Here is a 17,111-nt window from a genome sequence, read left to right on the forward strand (position 1 = left end):
CCCGCCCGGGGTGGGGCGCGCAGGCCCCGCCCCCGCGGTAGGGGCGTTCAGTCCCTGAGACCCGACCAAACGCCGCCTGGCGGAAGGCGCCGCTGCCGCCCCGGACCTGCCGGGAGGGAGGTGGCCGCGCGCGGGCTAGGCAGGCCCCGCCCCCGGTTGCTGCTGCGCCGTCAGTGACAGGGCTGAGGGTGCCCGTCTCGTGCGAGCACCTCTTAGCTGTAGGAATGTGCTACTTGCGGGCGCTGAGCATGCTCAGTAACAGCTGCTGAAGTCACTGCCCTTACTTAGCATCCAGTGCTGCCGACTGAGCTTTACAGGGGATAAAAAGGGGCAAAGGGGGCAAATCGGAGCGGAGAGGGGCGGGCAGGGGCGGCAGAGGGGGCAGGAATTGACTGAGAACAGTGTATGGCTCAATATTATTAGTGCTGTGTTGACAAGCTTCTCACTGTTACATCCTGGGGTCTTTAATCATGAAAAACTCCCACTGAAGTGAGTTGATCAGCTACACGTTGTGAATTTGGCATCGAGATTTTTAAAAGGATGATTGTTGCTCTCCCTCTGCTGCACACTCTAGAGAGATGCTTCAGCTCCATATTTCAATTAGTCTGATCTCTGCTGTGCCTAAACAAATGTGTGAAATGTGGATGACTCAGGGAAATCTCTCTTCACATACAGAATCAATTATCACAACCAGGAATAAGGAACAGGATGTTCCACTCACACTGGAAACCTAGGGATGAATGTCTTTGTAAACAGCATGACAGGGAAGATCAAAACTGAAACAGTCTTTCTGTTCCCCCAAAATATGAAATAGGAAAAAGATGCTTAAGAGTAAGATTAAAGAACAAAAGAAACTGAGTATAGCTCTGGAAGGAATAAGCAAGAGTGGAAAGATGCACCAGCGGGCCCCCAAATCAGAAACAGACACTAGTGATTACTGGGCATGTAGGATAAAAGCCTATTATTACTCTGTTCTAGACCTATCTGTATTGAACCCTTTGCCAACACTAGTATATCATGTTAGAGCACTAAAGATCTCTGAGTTAGTCTGATAAAGGAAAATAGTCAGAAAGCAGGCTTTAGAAACTACTGACCCAACCCACCTTCTTCATGACTGTATTCTGCAGAATTCTCTACCTATCATCATATCTCCCAGCAGACATTACAGGTTTTTAACAGCTGAACCCAGTGGCTGGTGTCCTGGCGTGTATGGGTATATCTACACTGCAATTAAAAATCCATGGCTGGCTTGTGCCAGCTGACTCAGGCTTGTGGGACTTGGGCTAATGGGCTGTTTAATTGCAGTACACATGTTCGAGCTCGAGCTGGTGCCCAGGCTCTAGGACCCTGCAAGGTGGCAGTGTCTCAAAGCCCAGGCTGCATCCCGAGCCCAAATGTCTACACCACAATTAAACAGCCCCTTAGCCAGCTGCTGGTGTCCAAGTGCAGTGTAGACATACCCGCTGAGAGCTGCCTCTTCCTCCCAGAAGCAACCAGGGGATACTAGGGCCACTTTCATCCTTGACTTCCCTTCCCCTTTCAGTAAAATTAGCAATTCAGGCTTTGCAGAGAAGTTGCACATTGTTTTCTGGGAGGAGGGGAGGAAACCTGGGAACAAAGCAGCTCCTGAGGGGCAGGGAAATGCAGATAACTACAGTAATAAGAGGAGAACAAGGATGAACAGAGGGCTGGAGAATATGGGGGCAGAGGGAAACTTCAGAGAGAGTAATATGGAAGGGCAGAGAGGGAGACCATGAGGAGCAAGAAGCCAGAGGGAAAAGGGAACATGTATGTAAGGGACAGGAGCAGGAAGGGAGGCCAATGTTTGGCGAGGAAATGGAGAAGGGGAAAAAAAAAAAAGAAAAAAAAGTTCCCCCACCCCAGCAGTTAGGAGAAAGCCAGAGGAGACACTCATCTTTGTTGGTACAGCTAAGGCAGAATTTTAAATCTAAATGATCACACACAAATTGGGGGGGAGGGGGGCACTTTTATGGGGAAAACCTAAAGGCTCCAAAAAGACAAAGCAGAGGAAACCCCAAGGTGATTTATTAATTTAATTCTTAATTTTTAATTATGATTTTTGGGGAGTAGAGTTTATAATTTTGAATGCTTAGGTTGGCAATGCCTTATACAGGGGGTTCATTATCCCTACTCATCACCATAGGATTTGATGTGTATGAGCCAGGGAAGCGGGATCGTTGAGGGACGTTTGTGAGAAGCTTGTACAGCAAACTATTATTAGAGAAGCCAAACATTGGGTGAGCTGGGGAAAAAAGGATTTAACAAAGTTTCGTGGGTGCATAATGTGTGGAATATGGAGATGCTTGTGGCTAAGAGTTTGTCAGCACCTCCAGGATAAAGTGTATTTTCAGTGATTTAGAGTGTCTTGCTGTTGGAAACTGAATTTGGCTGAAAGTTAGTATACAACCTATCAATGAAGCTGAACTTTGTCACTTCACATTTTTAATCTCTTAGTGATGCATGAGCCCAAACTGCCCAGGGATTTAAAAGGTGTAACTGAGAAGGATAGTGGCTTGAGGGCTGAGGCTGGACACACTGCAGGTGCTCACTTGATTCAGAAGTAGGTTCATGAAATAGCATTTCCTAAATCAGGGTGCTGGAGCCAAACTAGTCCCAGGGGACATGGGGAAGAGGAGAGGAGCAATTGTACTGAGAAAGCTGCACGTCTCCAATCTGTCTTGCCCCCACCAGGGGACTCCTTTTAATACCGACTTTTTGTCTCTGCTTCTGCTGAGTGCCTTGCTAGCTCTTAGGACAGGTCTACAATATAGACATATTGCTGTGAAAAATTCACACCCTGGAGCAACGTCTCTAGCTACCGTCTCTTGCGGCTGTGGATTAACTATAACGACAGGAAAATCTCACTTGTTGGCACAGTGTGTCTTCAGTTAAATGCTACAGTGGCACAGCAGCACTGATGCAGCGTTTTAGGCATAGACCTGCCCTTAGAGAAGTTGAGTGAGGAAATATCTTTTGTTGGTGAAAGAGATGCTTTTCAGTTTACACAGCGTTCTTCAGCTCCGGCAAAGTATTAAGTGTCACAAGGTAAAACAGATTGTTTAGTATAAGTAGTTAACACATATGTGAACTCCTCTGGGAATTCTGAGCAAAAAAAAATTCTGTGCACAATATTTTAAAATTCTGCAAAATTCTGTATATTTTATTGGTCAAAATAACACAATATAATCACTCCTGTTTCAATTATCTTGGTAATTCATTTCAAAATACCTATCAGCCAGTATGTCTGTAACAATACACACAAGAAAAAGATTCAGGAATATTTTTTTGACAAATAGATTCCTTACTAGGTATATTAATACAGAGTTTTGAGTAATTCATTTAAACTGCAATACAAAAACATATTTCTTGTACCCATCAGAAGTGGTGCAAAAACTTGGGGGAGTCAGGAGTAACGGAGGAGCTGAGGGAGAAGAAAGAAGCCTGGGAGGGAACCTGAAGGGTTGTTGGGTGTAGGTGGGAGAAATATGGAACAGGGTAGCCTCCCCAGGGCCGGCGCTAGGATTTCTGATGCCCTAGGCGCCGGGACATTTCGCCGCCCCCCGTGCGGGTCTCATGGCTCTGGCGGAGCTGCCGCAGGCATGCCTGCGGCAGGTCCACCGGGGCCGCGGCTCCCTGACCCCGGGGGGGGGGGCGCCCCGGGTTGCCTGCTCCTCTCGGCCCCCTAGCTGCCCCACAGGCCTTTGAGGCCCCTGTGATACTGAGTATGAGTGGAATCTCCCCCCCCCCCCCCCACCCCCCTTGCTTTTATTTCAGTGCTTTTTTAAAAAAAATAAATAAAAAAAGCCACTGTTCACTGTAATAGAAGCATCACTTTGGTCACAATATTTATACCGTACAAATCTTGTGTGACATGCTAGGTTCCCATGGATGTAGCTGATCATTTTTATTTTGTAAATATAATTACTTAACTTTACATAAACTATATCGTAATAAACTATTTTTGCACCACCCTTTGCATGCTGTGTAGTGAGGTGCTTGTTTGGACATGGTCATCTACGTGGAAAGGAGACGCAGGCTTTTGAGTTAGCCACTTANGCCGCTGCAACCATTTAAAATTTTTTGGGGGGGCGCCGCTTTTTGGCGCCCCCAAATCTTGGCACCCTAGGCAACCGCCTAGTTCGCCTAAATGGTTGCACCGGCCCTGAGCCTCCCCCATGCAGACCCTGGCTGACCTCTAGCTTTTATCAGTCAGGCACATCTGCCCCTATCTGTGTGTGTCCCTGCAGCATACCTTCCATGAGTCCCCATACCGCCCTCCTGTGTCCCTGCAGCCTCCCCTTCCCCATTTCCATGTGGCCCTGCAGCCTATCTACCCCCATCCCCATGTGCCTCTGCAGCTCTGTCCCCATGTGGCCCTGCAACCCCTCCCATTCAACCACTGGCTCAATGCTGTCATCCCACTAGCTTCTGAGCCCACACCACAGTCTGTCCCCACCACACTAGTCCTTCTGAACCCCATTCTGTGACCCACCCAATAGCCCCACTCTGTCTGTTCTGTGCCTCCTCACCTGCCCCTGCTGTGAGAAATGCAGACTCTCCCCATCCCTCTCTGCTGGCTGGCTGCTCTCTCTTCTGGTGCCACAGCAGCCCCTGGTGGGTGAAAAGTGTAATTGCAGTGCCTCGTCAGCAGAATCTATATTCTGCAGAGAAAAAATATCGGGGTGGGGGGACGACATGAATTCTGCATGTGCGCAGTGGTGCCTAATTCCCCCAGGAGTAACATATTGTAAGAGACCATTCAAGGGAAAGTAGCCAGTTAACACTGCAGTCATAAGACAAAAAAGGGGGTTAGTGGGTTACAGATTACAGTGTCTTTATTAAATCCATTATTTTTAGTGTCTAGTAAAGTTATGAATTTAAGCTCCCAGGCTCATCTTTTGAAGATGTTGTGCTGGTTTCCTTTGAAGATGAGGACAGAGATCAGATATGGAACAATCACTTTGTGAAAAGTGTTAGCACTTGGTTAATTATTAAGTTCAGATATTATGCCAATATTTTATTTACTGTTTTGGGGTGAGAGGAAAACATAGGCAACAGGATGTGTTACTTTCTGCCCCAAAACTCAGGTCTCTCAAACTGGCCAGTTCCTTGTTGGACAAAAACCCAGTAATTGCCAGTTCCCTGTTGGGTAAAAACCCTGGCTAATTTCCAGTGTCTAGGTGAGACTGTCAGGGGTTGCTTTGCTGAGGGCAAGGGAGGATTTGATTGCTATTAGGAGAAGGGCTGGAGAGGGGTTATGATTAGCAGACAAGGACTGTAGCTTGCTAATGTTATGTTTTAGTCACTAGAAAATGTGTTATTTTTGTTTTGTTTGTAACCATCCCTGTCTCTCTTTTTCTCTTGCTTGGTATAACAAATCTGTTGTTTATTAATAAACTTATTTATGTTTTATTATAAATTCGTCCCAGTGCTGTTAAATAAGGCATTCATCCTCAGTTGAACCAGCAGGCTGGTGTGTATTCTGTCTCTTTGGAGACAATGGACCTAACTAATTTCTGAGTGTGTCCTGTCACAGGGACTGGACATTGCAGAGAGATGTCTCTGGGGAACTTGGAAATTGGGGTTTACTGCATTTTACCTGAAAGGTAAGGTTTAGACTGGAAAATTCTTCAGGAGTTTGTTGGTGAGGCCGACCGACTGGTGTGGCAAGGAGCTGTCACAGTTTAAGCTCTGCCAAAGCTCTCACCTGCTGAGGCAGAGGGATAACGGGTTTACGGTTCTGGGCACCTCGAGAATGCATCACAGAACCCCGTTAGTCCAACTGGCTGGTTCTCCGCATTGGAGTTAATCTTACCCTGTGAAATGAAGAAAAAGTACAATTTCAAAATATATACACATTTGTTTTTAAAGTTAAATAATGACACTGCACATTTTTTCTTACAAACATATAAATTATTTTATTTACAAAGCCATGTTACAAAAAAAATAAAATAAAGCAAAAAACAAAAAATACAATCGCTCACTAGAGAATATCTCCAGGCCCGGTGTTGAACCATGGCAGTATCAATCAGATACATGTTTGTTCTGTTTTTCCTTTTTTAAAACTGTAAGCCATAGAATTTACTATTTACACCTACTTTAGACAATTATTCTGCTTACAATTATCACAAGCATGGAATGAATTCTATTTGATACTGCTAACACAGAAAGGTGCAGGACAAAGAATGAAAATACTTAGTGTTACAAAATATGGACTGTAGAAAAGAAATTGACTGTACAAGTATGGCATTATTTTTTTTAGAATGATTGGACATGCTTTCTTCAAAAGTTTTCTGGAAAAATTTCTAAAATCTGAAGTAGGAAAGCACAATATAGCAGGTGCAAATTCATTTCTGTGCAACAACAGTTATTCAATATACCCCATGACTGACCAGCTATGCAAAACCCACAGAGTTTTGTTAAAGTGCCATGGGTCAACAGCATAACAAAATATAAGGTGTAAATAGAAAAATTTCATTTTTTTTCTTTTTTTAAAACAATAGATCACTGAGAATCAGCAATAATAGAATATGCTGTATAAACTATTCTCTACAAAGGTTGATCAGCACTATTTACAATTGTTACATCAATACAAAAGAAGGCATACAAGTTATCCAAGTCGCTTTTTTTATTTTTTTTTTATGGCTAACGGGCCTATGCATTGCGTATGTGTAACAACCAAAGCTTCTGAGCCTAGATTGCTGGAAACAAATCACAAGATCTTCAGGCAAATGAGGGAGAAAAAGAACTGCGAGTGAATGCTACACTAATGATGCATTATAGGCTGGTCCAGTTTATATCCATTTTTAAAAAGGTTTATTTCCATTTCACTTTTCAGGCTGAAGATTTTAATACATATAAAACCAAATAATGCTTCTTTAATGAAGGGAGAAATACCATGGGTTTTCACTTGATACTTAGCTTTCACCAAATGCTGTCAGGCCTAAGCCAGTTGAAAACAAATTTAAGCAGCATTCAAAGGTTAGACTCCATGTTCCAACTTTCCAATTAAAAGATGCATGTAAAGAGCTAAACATTCTTAAAACTACTGAATTACTCCTTCAGTCACTGACAAGCATTATTTCTCAGAAGCAGCCACTGAATCCCACAAGCACTGTTTTTCCTCTGGAAGCAGAGGGACACCTCATCAATTACAGAGGGTAACTTTGTTACTAAGATTTTTAAATTCCTGCAGTTTTACAACTCAAAATAAATTAAAAAACAAACATAGTTCTGCTTCTAAAACTGAACAAGACAAAAATTGTGCAAAAATAACAAAGATATGTACACATTTTTCAGTCTAAAGAAATGTTCAATAAAAACATAATTCAAAGAACATTTTAAAAATATAAACATTGTTTAAACTTTCCTACATTTCATACTGTTTCTGAAACTATTCCAGTCAGCTAGCTCCGAAATACAGTAAAACATAAATTATTACAAAATTAACACTATAAAAAATTACTTTAAGAATATCTTCTAAACTTTTTTCAAAGGGGCTAGCCTCGTTTACAATTCCTTAAACATTTTATAATTCTTAAAATCTGCCTTCTTTTTTTAAAAAAGAAAAAAGTAATCTCCTTACTATCTGCAGTCTCTCCTTCCCCCAAAATGTAAATAAACCAGCATGTAAGTGCACTTTTAACACTGTAGAAATAAAAATTAACTCCTCTGTACTAATGTTCCAGTACCTGGTATCAATTTTCTGATTATAAAATCTAAATTTTATATAAAAAAATCAGTAATCCTATAAGAAACACTGTCAGTGCAATTCTATTGATGCAAACCAATTTGTTCAACTCCTGTCCTTGCAAACCCAAATCGTTTAATGAAGCAAACCAGTCGTATGATCTCAGGGGTCACAACTCCCACCACGATATGGGGAATTTTTATGTTGCGTTCCTACTAACTTTAGCAGGAGTTAGACGTGTAAATCCTCCATGTGTTGAATGGAGTACAGACTCCTTAAGAGCCTGATCCTGAGAGATGCTGAGCACTCAGAACTCCCAATGAAGTCAATGGGAGTTATGGGTGCTGAGTACACCCATCAAAATTAGTTCTTAAAGTTGCAATGCCCCAATTGTTACAAACTGCTGAGAAATGCACTAGGTAATATTTTTTTTATCCATAAGACAAGCATAAATCCAGAGACTACTGTAGTTTGTAATTAATGACAACAATTTTAGGGGACAATTTAAAATCCAAGCCATGAATTAGATTATTTTGGAATGTCCACTGTTGCAAGAAACAAAGGGAGCAAAGCAACATTAACAGCTTGAGAAGGCATGAAACAGAACAAAGCAGAATGCACAGATCAGTGACAAATACAAGTGATAAAGTAAACAATCTACTATTATAGCAGTTTTCTGTAAATTTCGTTTAGAACCACAAACTGATAAAAGGTTAAATCCACCTGCAGGATACAGAAAATAAAAACTCTGTGGTGTAGGGTTGCTGAGAGCTAGAGATTATAGGCTGCTTCCTTTTCCTTGCTATGGAAGAGTCCTTATCCTACCAGTCCGATTTGATGTTTTCTAAAAGAGAAACCAGAGCCAGTTTCAAAATCATGAAACATTTCCCAGTACATGCGCTTGTTCATTCAGTACTGTAACAACTTTAATAATGCACCTGCAAAGGCTAGAAAAGGAATTTGTTTTTCTTAAATCTCATAACAAATAAAGTTTAATCCCTTTTGAGAAATACATTCTCTTTTTCTAAGAAATAAATAAACTCATTACATTAGACTCCAATGAAAAGAAGCTGTATCAAATATGCTGTTTGTTTCTTGTTGAGATTGTGTGTAGGGCTTAAAAAAAGAGATTCAGTGATACACTGACTTAATGAACACAAGAATCAGGGCAAATGTGAAATAACAAACAGGAGGCAGTTCTAAAGAATCTTTTCCTTATATATCACATCTCCACTAGCCTGAGGTAGAAAAACTATTGTAATCCCAAATGACATACAATGCATTGTCACCTCTTACTACAGTGATCTGGTTATACGTATTTAAAAAACATAATACGAGGGCTTGAAATATTAAAACAGTCAGGTACCTACAAATATTACAAAGACAAAAAAAATGATTAATTATAAATCTAATGCAGGGATGGATGTTATGGCCAGTAATTCTGGGGAAGTCTGCTTTTAGTTCGCAGCTGACATCAACAGGTAAAAGACATTTTCATGTAAAGTCATCATTTTACCAGCTCCATTATGGTTTATTAAAAACCACACAGTGCAGGCTACTGTGACAATATCCCGACTGCTGCAACTTTCAGATCAGTTTATGTAACTGACAAAAATCTTACAAAAAGAGACATGGCCATGTAACATAAGCCTAATATTTGACTTCCAGAGCACTCTGTTGCCAATTCATATGATCAGTATTAACCCCAATCATTTAAAAACCCTGAGCAGGGCTGGCTCTACAGTTTTCGCCGCCCCAAGCAGTGTGCTGAATTGCCGCCGCGGGCAGTCCCTGCACCCTTAGGGCAGCAGGCGCGTTTCCGCGGTGGCGGGAATTCGGCGGAAGCTTCTATGTTTAGCTGAAGCCGCCCCGGACAGCTAAACATAGAAGCTGCTGCTGAATTGCTGCCCTAGGGGCACACAGACTGCCCCCGCCGCCCAGGGTGGCAATTCGGCACGCTGCTTGGGGGCAAAACAACAGGGACTGCCGCCCCTTGCAGAATGCCGCCCCAAGCACCAGCTTGGAATGCTGGTGCCTGGAGCCGGCCCTGACCCTGAGTCAGGCCCCATTAAATCATGAAATTTAAAAATAACAATATATTTTGGTTTTTTGCGTTTAGGGTTCATGTTTTCAAGCTTCAAATATTGCAATGCTTGATAAAACTGCAAGAGCTGGCCACAGTGCAATAGCTTCTGCTTATGTACGACTGCCACAAAATCAATGTTTTGTACTCTGGGCTTCTCACTGGTGGATCCAGTACAGCAGTTAACTAACAAGCCTTATTCCTGGGGTTGTGTATAGATGATGCAGCTGAAAGAACAAAACAGGAACTGCCCCTTAAATCAACCAAACATCTGTATTACGCCTTGTAACAGCTTTCACCCCGACTGCTGTTGGTATTTGGATGTCATTCTCTCAAAACAAAAAGCCAGTGTGCAAGGAGCGATTTTCCAATGCATTTGTTTATTAATAGTACTTCTTCCTCCATGTACTTCCTCCTTTAAATCAGCAAGCAAGGAGGAATAAATTATTTTATTTTAGGTCATATTTTGGCAGTTCATCTCTAAATGATGGTGATTCAGATGATTGTCAATGGGGGAAAATGATGCAAGCCATCAGCATTAGGACTATCACTATTTCTGCTGTTTGTTTCTCTCCTCGTCTACATGGGGAAAATTGACCAGCATTGACTGTTTTGTGAGCGGCGTACTTATTCCTGAAGAAAGTCACTTCTATTTTGAAGTAGATTGTCCATATAAGGAATAGTTATGGGGGAATCTCTTATCATTCCCTGGGGACTTGATACAATGGGAAGGCTTGTGTGTTCCAATGACCCTGAGAGATAGCCTGGTGGGAGTTTAACTCCTGACAGGGCCGTCCAAGCTGGACATGTCAAAGGGTGGAGACCAAATGAAAAGCAGTCCACAAGTCCTCCAGGTTGAGCAACAGGCCAACAACCTGCCCTCTCAAACAAGCTGGGTTACAGAAACACAACAAGGTAGTCATTCTAGCAAACAGTAAGATAGACAGGGACAGCAAAGCATTGCTCATGCCCTGAGCGATATCTGATGGTGTGGGAAGGAGTCAGATTCAGAGTACCGCATAGACTCGTTCATAAGCCGAATATTTTTGGTAAAAAAGTGACACAGCAAAGAGCGGGGGTCGGCTTATAAACCGGTCTACACCAAAATTTGATGATTTTAAACTCTATGTAATCACTGAATTGAATATCTAATACATTGTCATTTTGTTTACCTGGAGTGTCTGCAGGCATGTAGCCCCTCAGCTCCCTGTGGCTGCGGTTCCCCGTTCCCAGCCAATGCTGGGAGCTGAGGGGCTTCATGCCTGTGAATGCTCCAGGTAAACAAAATATTTCTCTGCCCTACTTCTCTCTTCTGATTGCTACTTCATGAGCCTAGTCAGTTTCCGTTTGCAGTGAGTTTTATGTGTAAAGCACTGTTTCAGCTGCTGCTGGCTGGTGTTCCACCACATCAGGGACAACTGGCCAGGCAAACGACAAACTGATTGGGCAGTGGTGTGGGTGGCCAACAATATGCAGGAAACTCACCATTCACACACTCTTTGGGAGCAATAAACAGCTGCAAAAAGAATCTTAATGAGGGAGGAAAATCTAATAATTTATAAAAGGAGGATTAAATCTACAGAGGACAAAGCTTAAAAATATAATTTAATACATAAAATGATTCAAACATTACTTGACAGACTATCTGCTGTTGGACTACTGAAGTGAACTTTTGCTTAAGAACAACAACCACCCCAAAACTTACTTGTCTGTTGTGTACTGGGTTTGATGTACTTGAAGGACTGGATTGTGACAAAGCTACACTGTTATTTTTTCCAATCTGAAAGACATTAATTGAATAGTATTGAAAAGCACATTGTTGACAGATGCATGGGAAGCCTGTATTGGCCTTGTTTTCTTTCATGTTGAAAGCATGTTTTACATTTATTTAGAAAACAGAGGTAACTGCTACTGTCTACTGAAAAACAAGTTTCTTTAGATATAATCCTAGTGATCTCAGGGAACCTGTTAAAGGCAGACAAATGTAGTTACATTTCACACACATGTAGGAAACACTAACTGGAACAGTATGGGATGGAAAAACAACAAATCAGATGGACCCTCTGTCTAGCTCTGTAGTGACCCGACTTTGACTTGTGGACTACAGACTGATTTCAGACTGATGCACTGGGCTGCAGCTAATCTATTGCAGCACCTCAAGCTAGTGGACACATTGCAAAAGCCTCAAGCGCTGATCTTGAGAAGTCCTTTGGATTTCTAACCTCAAACTTTATTACATTTTGCTGTGTGTCATGGTCAACTTCCAGTACCTGTCCCTGTGAATCTGCAGCCCTAACAGCTGCAAATGGGAAGTGCTGCATTATACAGAGTTACCTCTAACTGTTGTGCAGGAGGACACTTATGACTATTTTAAATGGAGGAACCTACGTTGCATTCCCCTAGTTTAATGTTTATACCCTTAAACACTCTTTTGTTAGGTGTTGTCTAACAAACTCCTTTTATAGGCAAGGTTGCAGCTTTTACTGCTGTCTTTTGTATAGTTTATTCTACATATTAATCACCCTCTGTGTAAAGCAAGGTTTCCCAATGCCCCTTAAGTTCCTATCCTTGTTTTTAGCTTCAGTTTGCATCCTGAGTCTGTTACTTTCATAAATAGGTTTGTTGCATCCATTCCTTTATATTGTACCTTTCAGTATCTTAATCACTCTATGGACCCTTGCAATTGCTTCTTTTCTAGCTATTTCCCACAGATACATAGGTTGTCTCAATTGCACAGAGACCTCTCTATCATGTTTGTTGTTTCCTTCTACATGTTTATTTCCCTGTACTGAGGATCAAAGCCATAACACACAGGTTGATTCAGAGTAAATCCTTCCCTCTGCCAGCTGGTCAGAGGAAAAAGGGAAGAGAGTATTTTTCAATCAGACTGACATGGTCCTTCTATAGTGCACAGGAAGCCAGATCAATTTATTAGCCCAGTGGACGGGGAGTTTACATTGCATTTGAGGAGAGGGACACTTATATGCTTTCTTCTACACATGGAATATATAAGCTGTATGAGCCTGCCCACCTACCCAATGCTTCCTTCTGCCTCCATCTAGTGGGGCAGAGTTGTTTAATGGCAGGGCAGGTTTTTGCACAGAATATGTTAGAGTATTTGATTATAAAAAGCGCGACAGAAGAGGTATTAAATCTCTTCTCCATCCGCCCCATAACTGGGGATTCTGATCCATATTATTCCATGGCTTACAATACCTGGATTCAGAGGGCTGAGCTATGGACACAGCTTCACTATTCTATCCCTAGTGTGCTTTCTGTTTAACTCTGACCCCACTACTGATTTTCAAATGGTTTGAAAATGGTTTCAAATGTAGGGAAGTTGTATGTGTATGAGAGTATGAGGCAGACATAGCTAGGAGATGACAAACCTGATCCTTGTGGCCGCATGAGCTGTGTTTGGTGCAGGGGGACGATAGGGTAGGGCAGAAAGGTAGCCTCAAGCCACCTTTTTGTTCCCTCATATCCTGCGGCTGGCTAGGTCCTGGTTTGGACGCTGGCATAGCAGCGCAGGTGTTTTGGCATTGCTAGAGCACACCCTGCTCAGTCCACCCCGCCCTTCCCTGCCACACTCTTATGCTGGGCTTGGGAGACTGAGAACTGGTGGGATAGAGCCGGCTACATAGAATTACACCATTTGAAGTCTTTCCTATACAAAGAGTATCACCAGCTGCTTGATTAGGGCAGCACAAAGCCTCCAGAACCCAGTGCTGAGGATCTGATGCCAGGGGTGTAAATTTGCAGTGAGATCAATTTACTGGACCACAGAGTTTTTTTGAGAGCCAGTGCAACATAATGTACAGACATATATTTAGATAAAATTTAGTCAAAATATTGTTATAAAATTGTCCATTGCACATCCCAGGATTTGCCTGGATGCCAGCAGTTTCTCTATCTGTTAGGTTTTTCTGTACGGGCCCAGCAGTGCAGTGTACAGGCATTTATAACCACTCAGAACTGGGGAACATTGTCTTCTTAAGCCTCAGGAGCATTTTCTCTGAGGATGCAGGGATCACATATGCTTATCTTTGATTGGTACCAGTGGCTGACAAATATATTTGGAACAGGTAATTTACCAGATCAATGAATTTCATTGTCAGTCTCAATTTTATAATATTCATTGAGGAAGAAGCAAAGGTCTCTCTCCTGAGTGGAGTGAGACACACACTGAAGACCAGAGACTGTTACCTTGCTGCTCGTGGCAGAAGGGATATGAGAGGGCCTGGGGTTGGTCAGAGTTGGGTTGGGTTTTTACCAGCTTTGCGGCCTTTTTTCTTTTCCCCCAGGTCCTATCTTTTGTTGTTTGTCCACTCCACACACTTATCAGGGCTTGGCCTTTGTCCCAGTCCCACCTGTCCATGACATTGACCTTTCTCCTTGGGGCAGTTGACTCAATCTTGGTGCCTCTATGCACGTTATCCAAAACAAATTCTCTTTCACTCGTATCAGAGACAAGGCTGACGTATGGTAACAGACCTTCCCAGTCGTGCATGCAGATAACCAGTGCCTGACATCTACACTCACTGATGGAATAAACTAAGCTTCATGCACCGCTATTCCTCCGTTAGCCTTCTGTTTGTATACTGGGGCTGTCTTTGCCCTGGGTCCCGGAGCAATGTGCTATGTGGGTTGTTTACAGAGTACTCCAACTATGTAAACACTTTTCCTAGCCACTGAAGGCATCATCATGTCAAGCCCATAGCAAAGAGTTGTAGGATACTATCAGGAGAATGATATGAAAAATTCACTATAGCCAATTAAACTAGAGTCTGTTTAACTCCTTCTCCAGTTACAATGCTTTGAACTTAGATAGCCCTTTTCATTGGTAAGTCTCAAAGCTCTTTACAATGGTGGGTGATCATTTGACAGATGAGGAAACAGGCACTGAGAGGTGTGGTGACTTGCCCAAGGCCCTAGGGGGAGTCAGTGGCACATCTGGGAGTAGAACCCAGGCCTCTTGGCTCCCATTCATTTAATGATGAGAATGTGATAACACAGGAATCCCTCGGTATATAAACAGAACAGATTAACCACATGGGTTGCAGCAGCATTAGCTTCCTCACAAAGCTCTGCTGGTAGCGCCTAACTTTGATCTGGAGGGATTGCTTCCAAGGGTGGGAGGGTAATTCAGAGTCACAGCCCATCTGGTCCTTGGCACTCTATTGAGATGGGTAATAAAAAGGTTCCAATCATGGTGGTGCTTTCTTGGTGATGGGGACAACTTTACACAGGAATTAGAGTGAGGCCAGCTATCAATTTATTCTACTTATAAACTGGTCTATTTCACAGCCATCAAAAGGTAAAGCTTTCAGATACTGCCTCCCTCGCCTGGATTTGAGGTAGAGGTGAAAAGCTCCACACCCTATCACCAGTCACCTGAGCCCTTCAGTGCCATGCCCCTTGCTCTTTTATTATAAGGGGAGACATACAAAATGCCAACTCTGCATCAGGGAACAGCAGCAAGATTCCCAGTTGGACGAATCTGTTGTAGAATTCTAGAAACACAAATACTGTAAGAACCCAGCCTGTCAACATTCAACTCAGCATTAACCTGGCTTTGAACATTTCAGACAAAAGACTTCATCCCCCAGCTTTTTCAACACTCACACGTAAGGCTAATAAAGTTATTCAGTTGCTATACAGTAACTCCTCACTTAAAGTCGTCCCAGTTAACGTTGTTTTGTTGTTACGTTGCTGATCAACTAGGGAACATGCTTGCTTAAAGTTGTGCAAAGCTTCCTGCTAACATTGTTTGGCAGCTGCCTGCTTTATCCACTATTTGCAGGAAGAGCAGCCCACTGGACTAGCTGGTGGGGGCTTGGAACCAGGGTGGGCTGGCAGCCGCCCATCAGCTCCCTGCTCCCCTAAGTTCCCTGTGCGGCAGCAACCCAGCAGGCTTTCAATTGCCAGCAGTTCAGCTGTCCCTCCCCCCACTGCCATGTGCTGCTCCTGCCCTCTGCCTTGGAGCTTCTCCCAGAGACTCCTGCTTGCTGTGCAGGAGAGAGAATGGGGGGCGCTAATGTCAGGGTGTCCCCCTGTTCCCTGCTCCTGCACCTCGCTTACCCCTTCTTCATTACCAGGGTCAATCAATTTGATTTAAATCAAATCCACCCTGGTAATATCATCTATAGTCTGACTTTCCTTCCTTTTGAGATATTGAAAATTTCTTGTACCTAAGGCATCCTAGTATTTTTGGGGGCACATATTTGAAAGCACTGGCATGGAGATGGGATGGTAAGGCTGATATATATGGTGCTCCAATGACTGTCTGTGGATGAGGTTAAATCCAGGTCACCTGGACACAGCTAAATGACTAAGCCATGCGATCAACCACAACTGGAAAACAAAACGCCATTATTCCCTGCAAAGAAACAAAATTATCCATTGTCAAAAGCCAAAATAAATAATCTCTCAGTATGTTATGTAATTTTTTTTTCTCTATTGGTAGCAGGAGAGAGAAAATACATAATGGTGCCCTCCCTTGGGGCTCTTTACTCTGTCCAATACACCAGTCTGAGAGCCCTGTTCGTCCTCTTTTCCCATTTCTGTGCTGCTCCTATGTATGAAATGCCTTTCCCAAACCATCCTCTCTTCATTCACGTTCCCTTTAAAAAATCACTTCTGCAATGTCCATATGGAGGGAGAGTTTTCGTTTAAAACAAAACAAACAGCCACACACAAAGCTATCCCCACCTTTGGGTTCTGCAGTGTGTCCCGTCTGTTACAGCTTTTTCTCTTTTCTAGACCAGTGGTTTTCAACCTTTTTTTCACATGCAGACCCCTAAACGATTTCAAATGGAGGTGCGGACCCTTTGGAAATCTTAGACACAGCGGTCCACAGACCACAGATTGAAAACCACTGTTCTAGACTAAAACCCCTCAGGGCAGGGACCAGCTTTGTTTGTGTGCATTGCGTATCAATCATAAATCATAATACAGGGTTCATAGGTATGCATTTGGCCACAATTATTTATTCTCACACCTTAGACTTTTGCCCACATATGGTGCCATTTTCTCCCAGGATTTCAAAGCTCTATAATCAGTAGCAATTCTCCATCCTAGATGATTTAGATGGGGCATCCTAACCACCTTTATTTGATTCTTTTTATTTAGATATTTAAAAACTGCACTGAATTCAGTGCTCTGAGCACATGCACATTAAAACAAAAACCAACTGCTCAATGAAGGTGCTTTGGAAATTGTCTCATACACCTCGGCTCTGGCTACCAGAATGTTCAATGAAATACCCTCCTTGGAAGCTCTGCTGCTTTGCAGCCCTCTGGTGGAATCTGTACTACA

At 42.8% G+C, this 17,111-nt stretch overlaps 1 protein-coding gene across 14 annotated transcripts in view; it reads right to left on the minus strand.

Moving 5' to 3' along the window:
* Positions 1 to 3,158: 3,158 nt before the first annotated feature.
* The window catches only part of ATXN7L1 (ataxin 7 like 1), a 197,486-nt gene continuing 183,533 nt past the window's right edge, over positions 3,159 to 17,111 (minus strand). For 8 of the 14 annotated variants that reach the window (XM_075064835.1, XM_075064830.1, XM_032787322.2 and 5 more), the window contains 2 exons: positions 11,500 to 11,574; positions 4,195 to 5,837 (listed from right to left, as the gene is read on the minus strand). In XM_075064835.1, coding sequence (XP_074920936.1) covers positions 5,754 to 5,837; positions 11,500 to 11,574 — 159 coding nt within the window. In that variant the 3' untranslated portion in view covers positions 4,195 to 5,753. Of the gene's footprint in view, positions 3,266 to 4,194; positions 5,838 to 5,912; positions 8,556 to 9,681; positions 10,022 to 11,499; positions 11,575 to 17,111 lie in introns of those variants that run through there. The other 6 variants (XM_032787324.2, XM_075064848.1, XR_012655699.1 and 3 more) reach the window with 5 other exon arrangements.

Source organism: Chelonoidis abingdonii, chromosome 1 (assembly GCF_003597395.2).
Source record: "Chelonoidis abingdonii isolate Lonesome George chromosome 1, CheloAbing_2.0, whole genome shotgun sequence".
NCBI lineage: Eukaryota > Metazoa > Chordata > Testudines > Testudinidae > Chelonoidis > Chelonoidis abingdonii.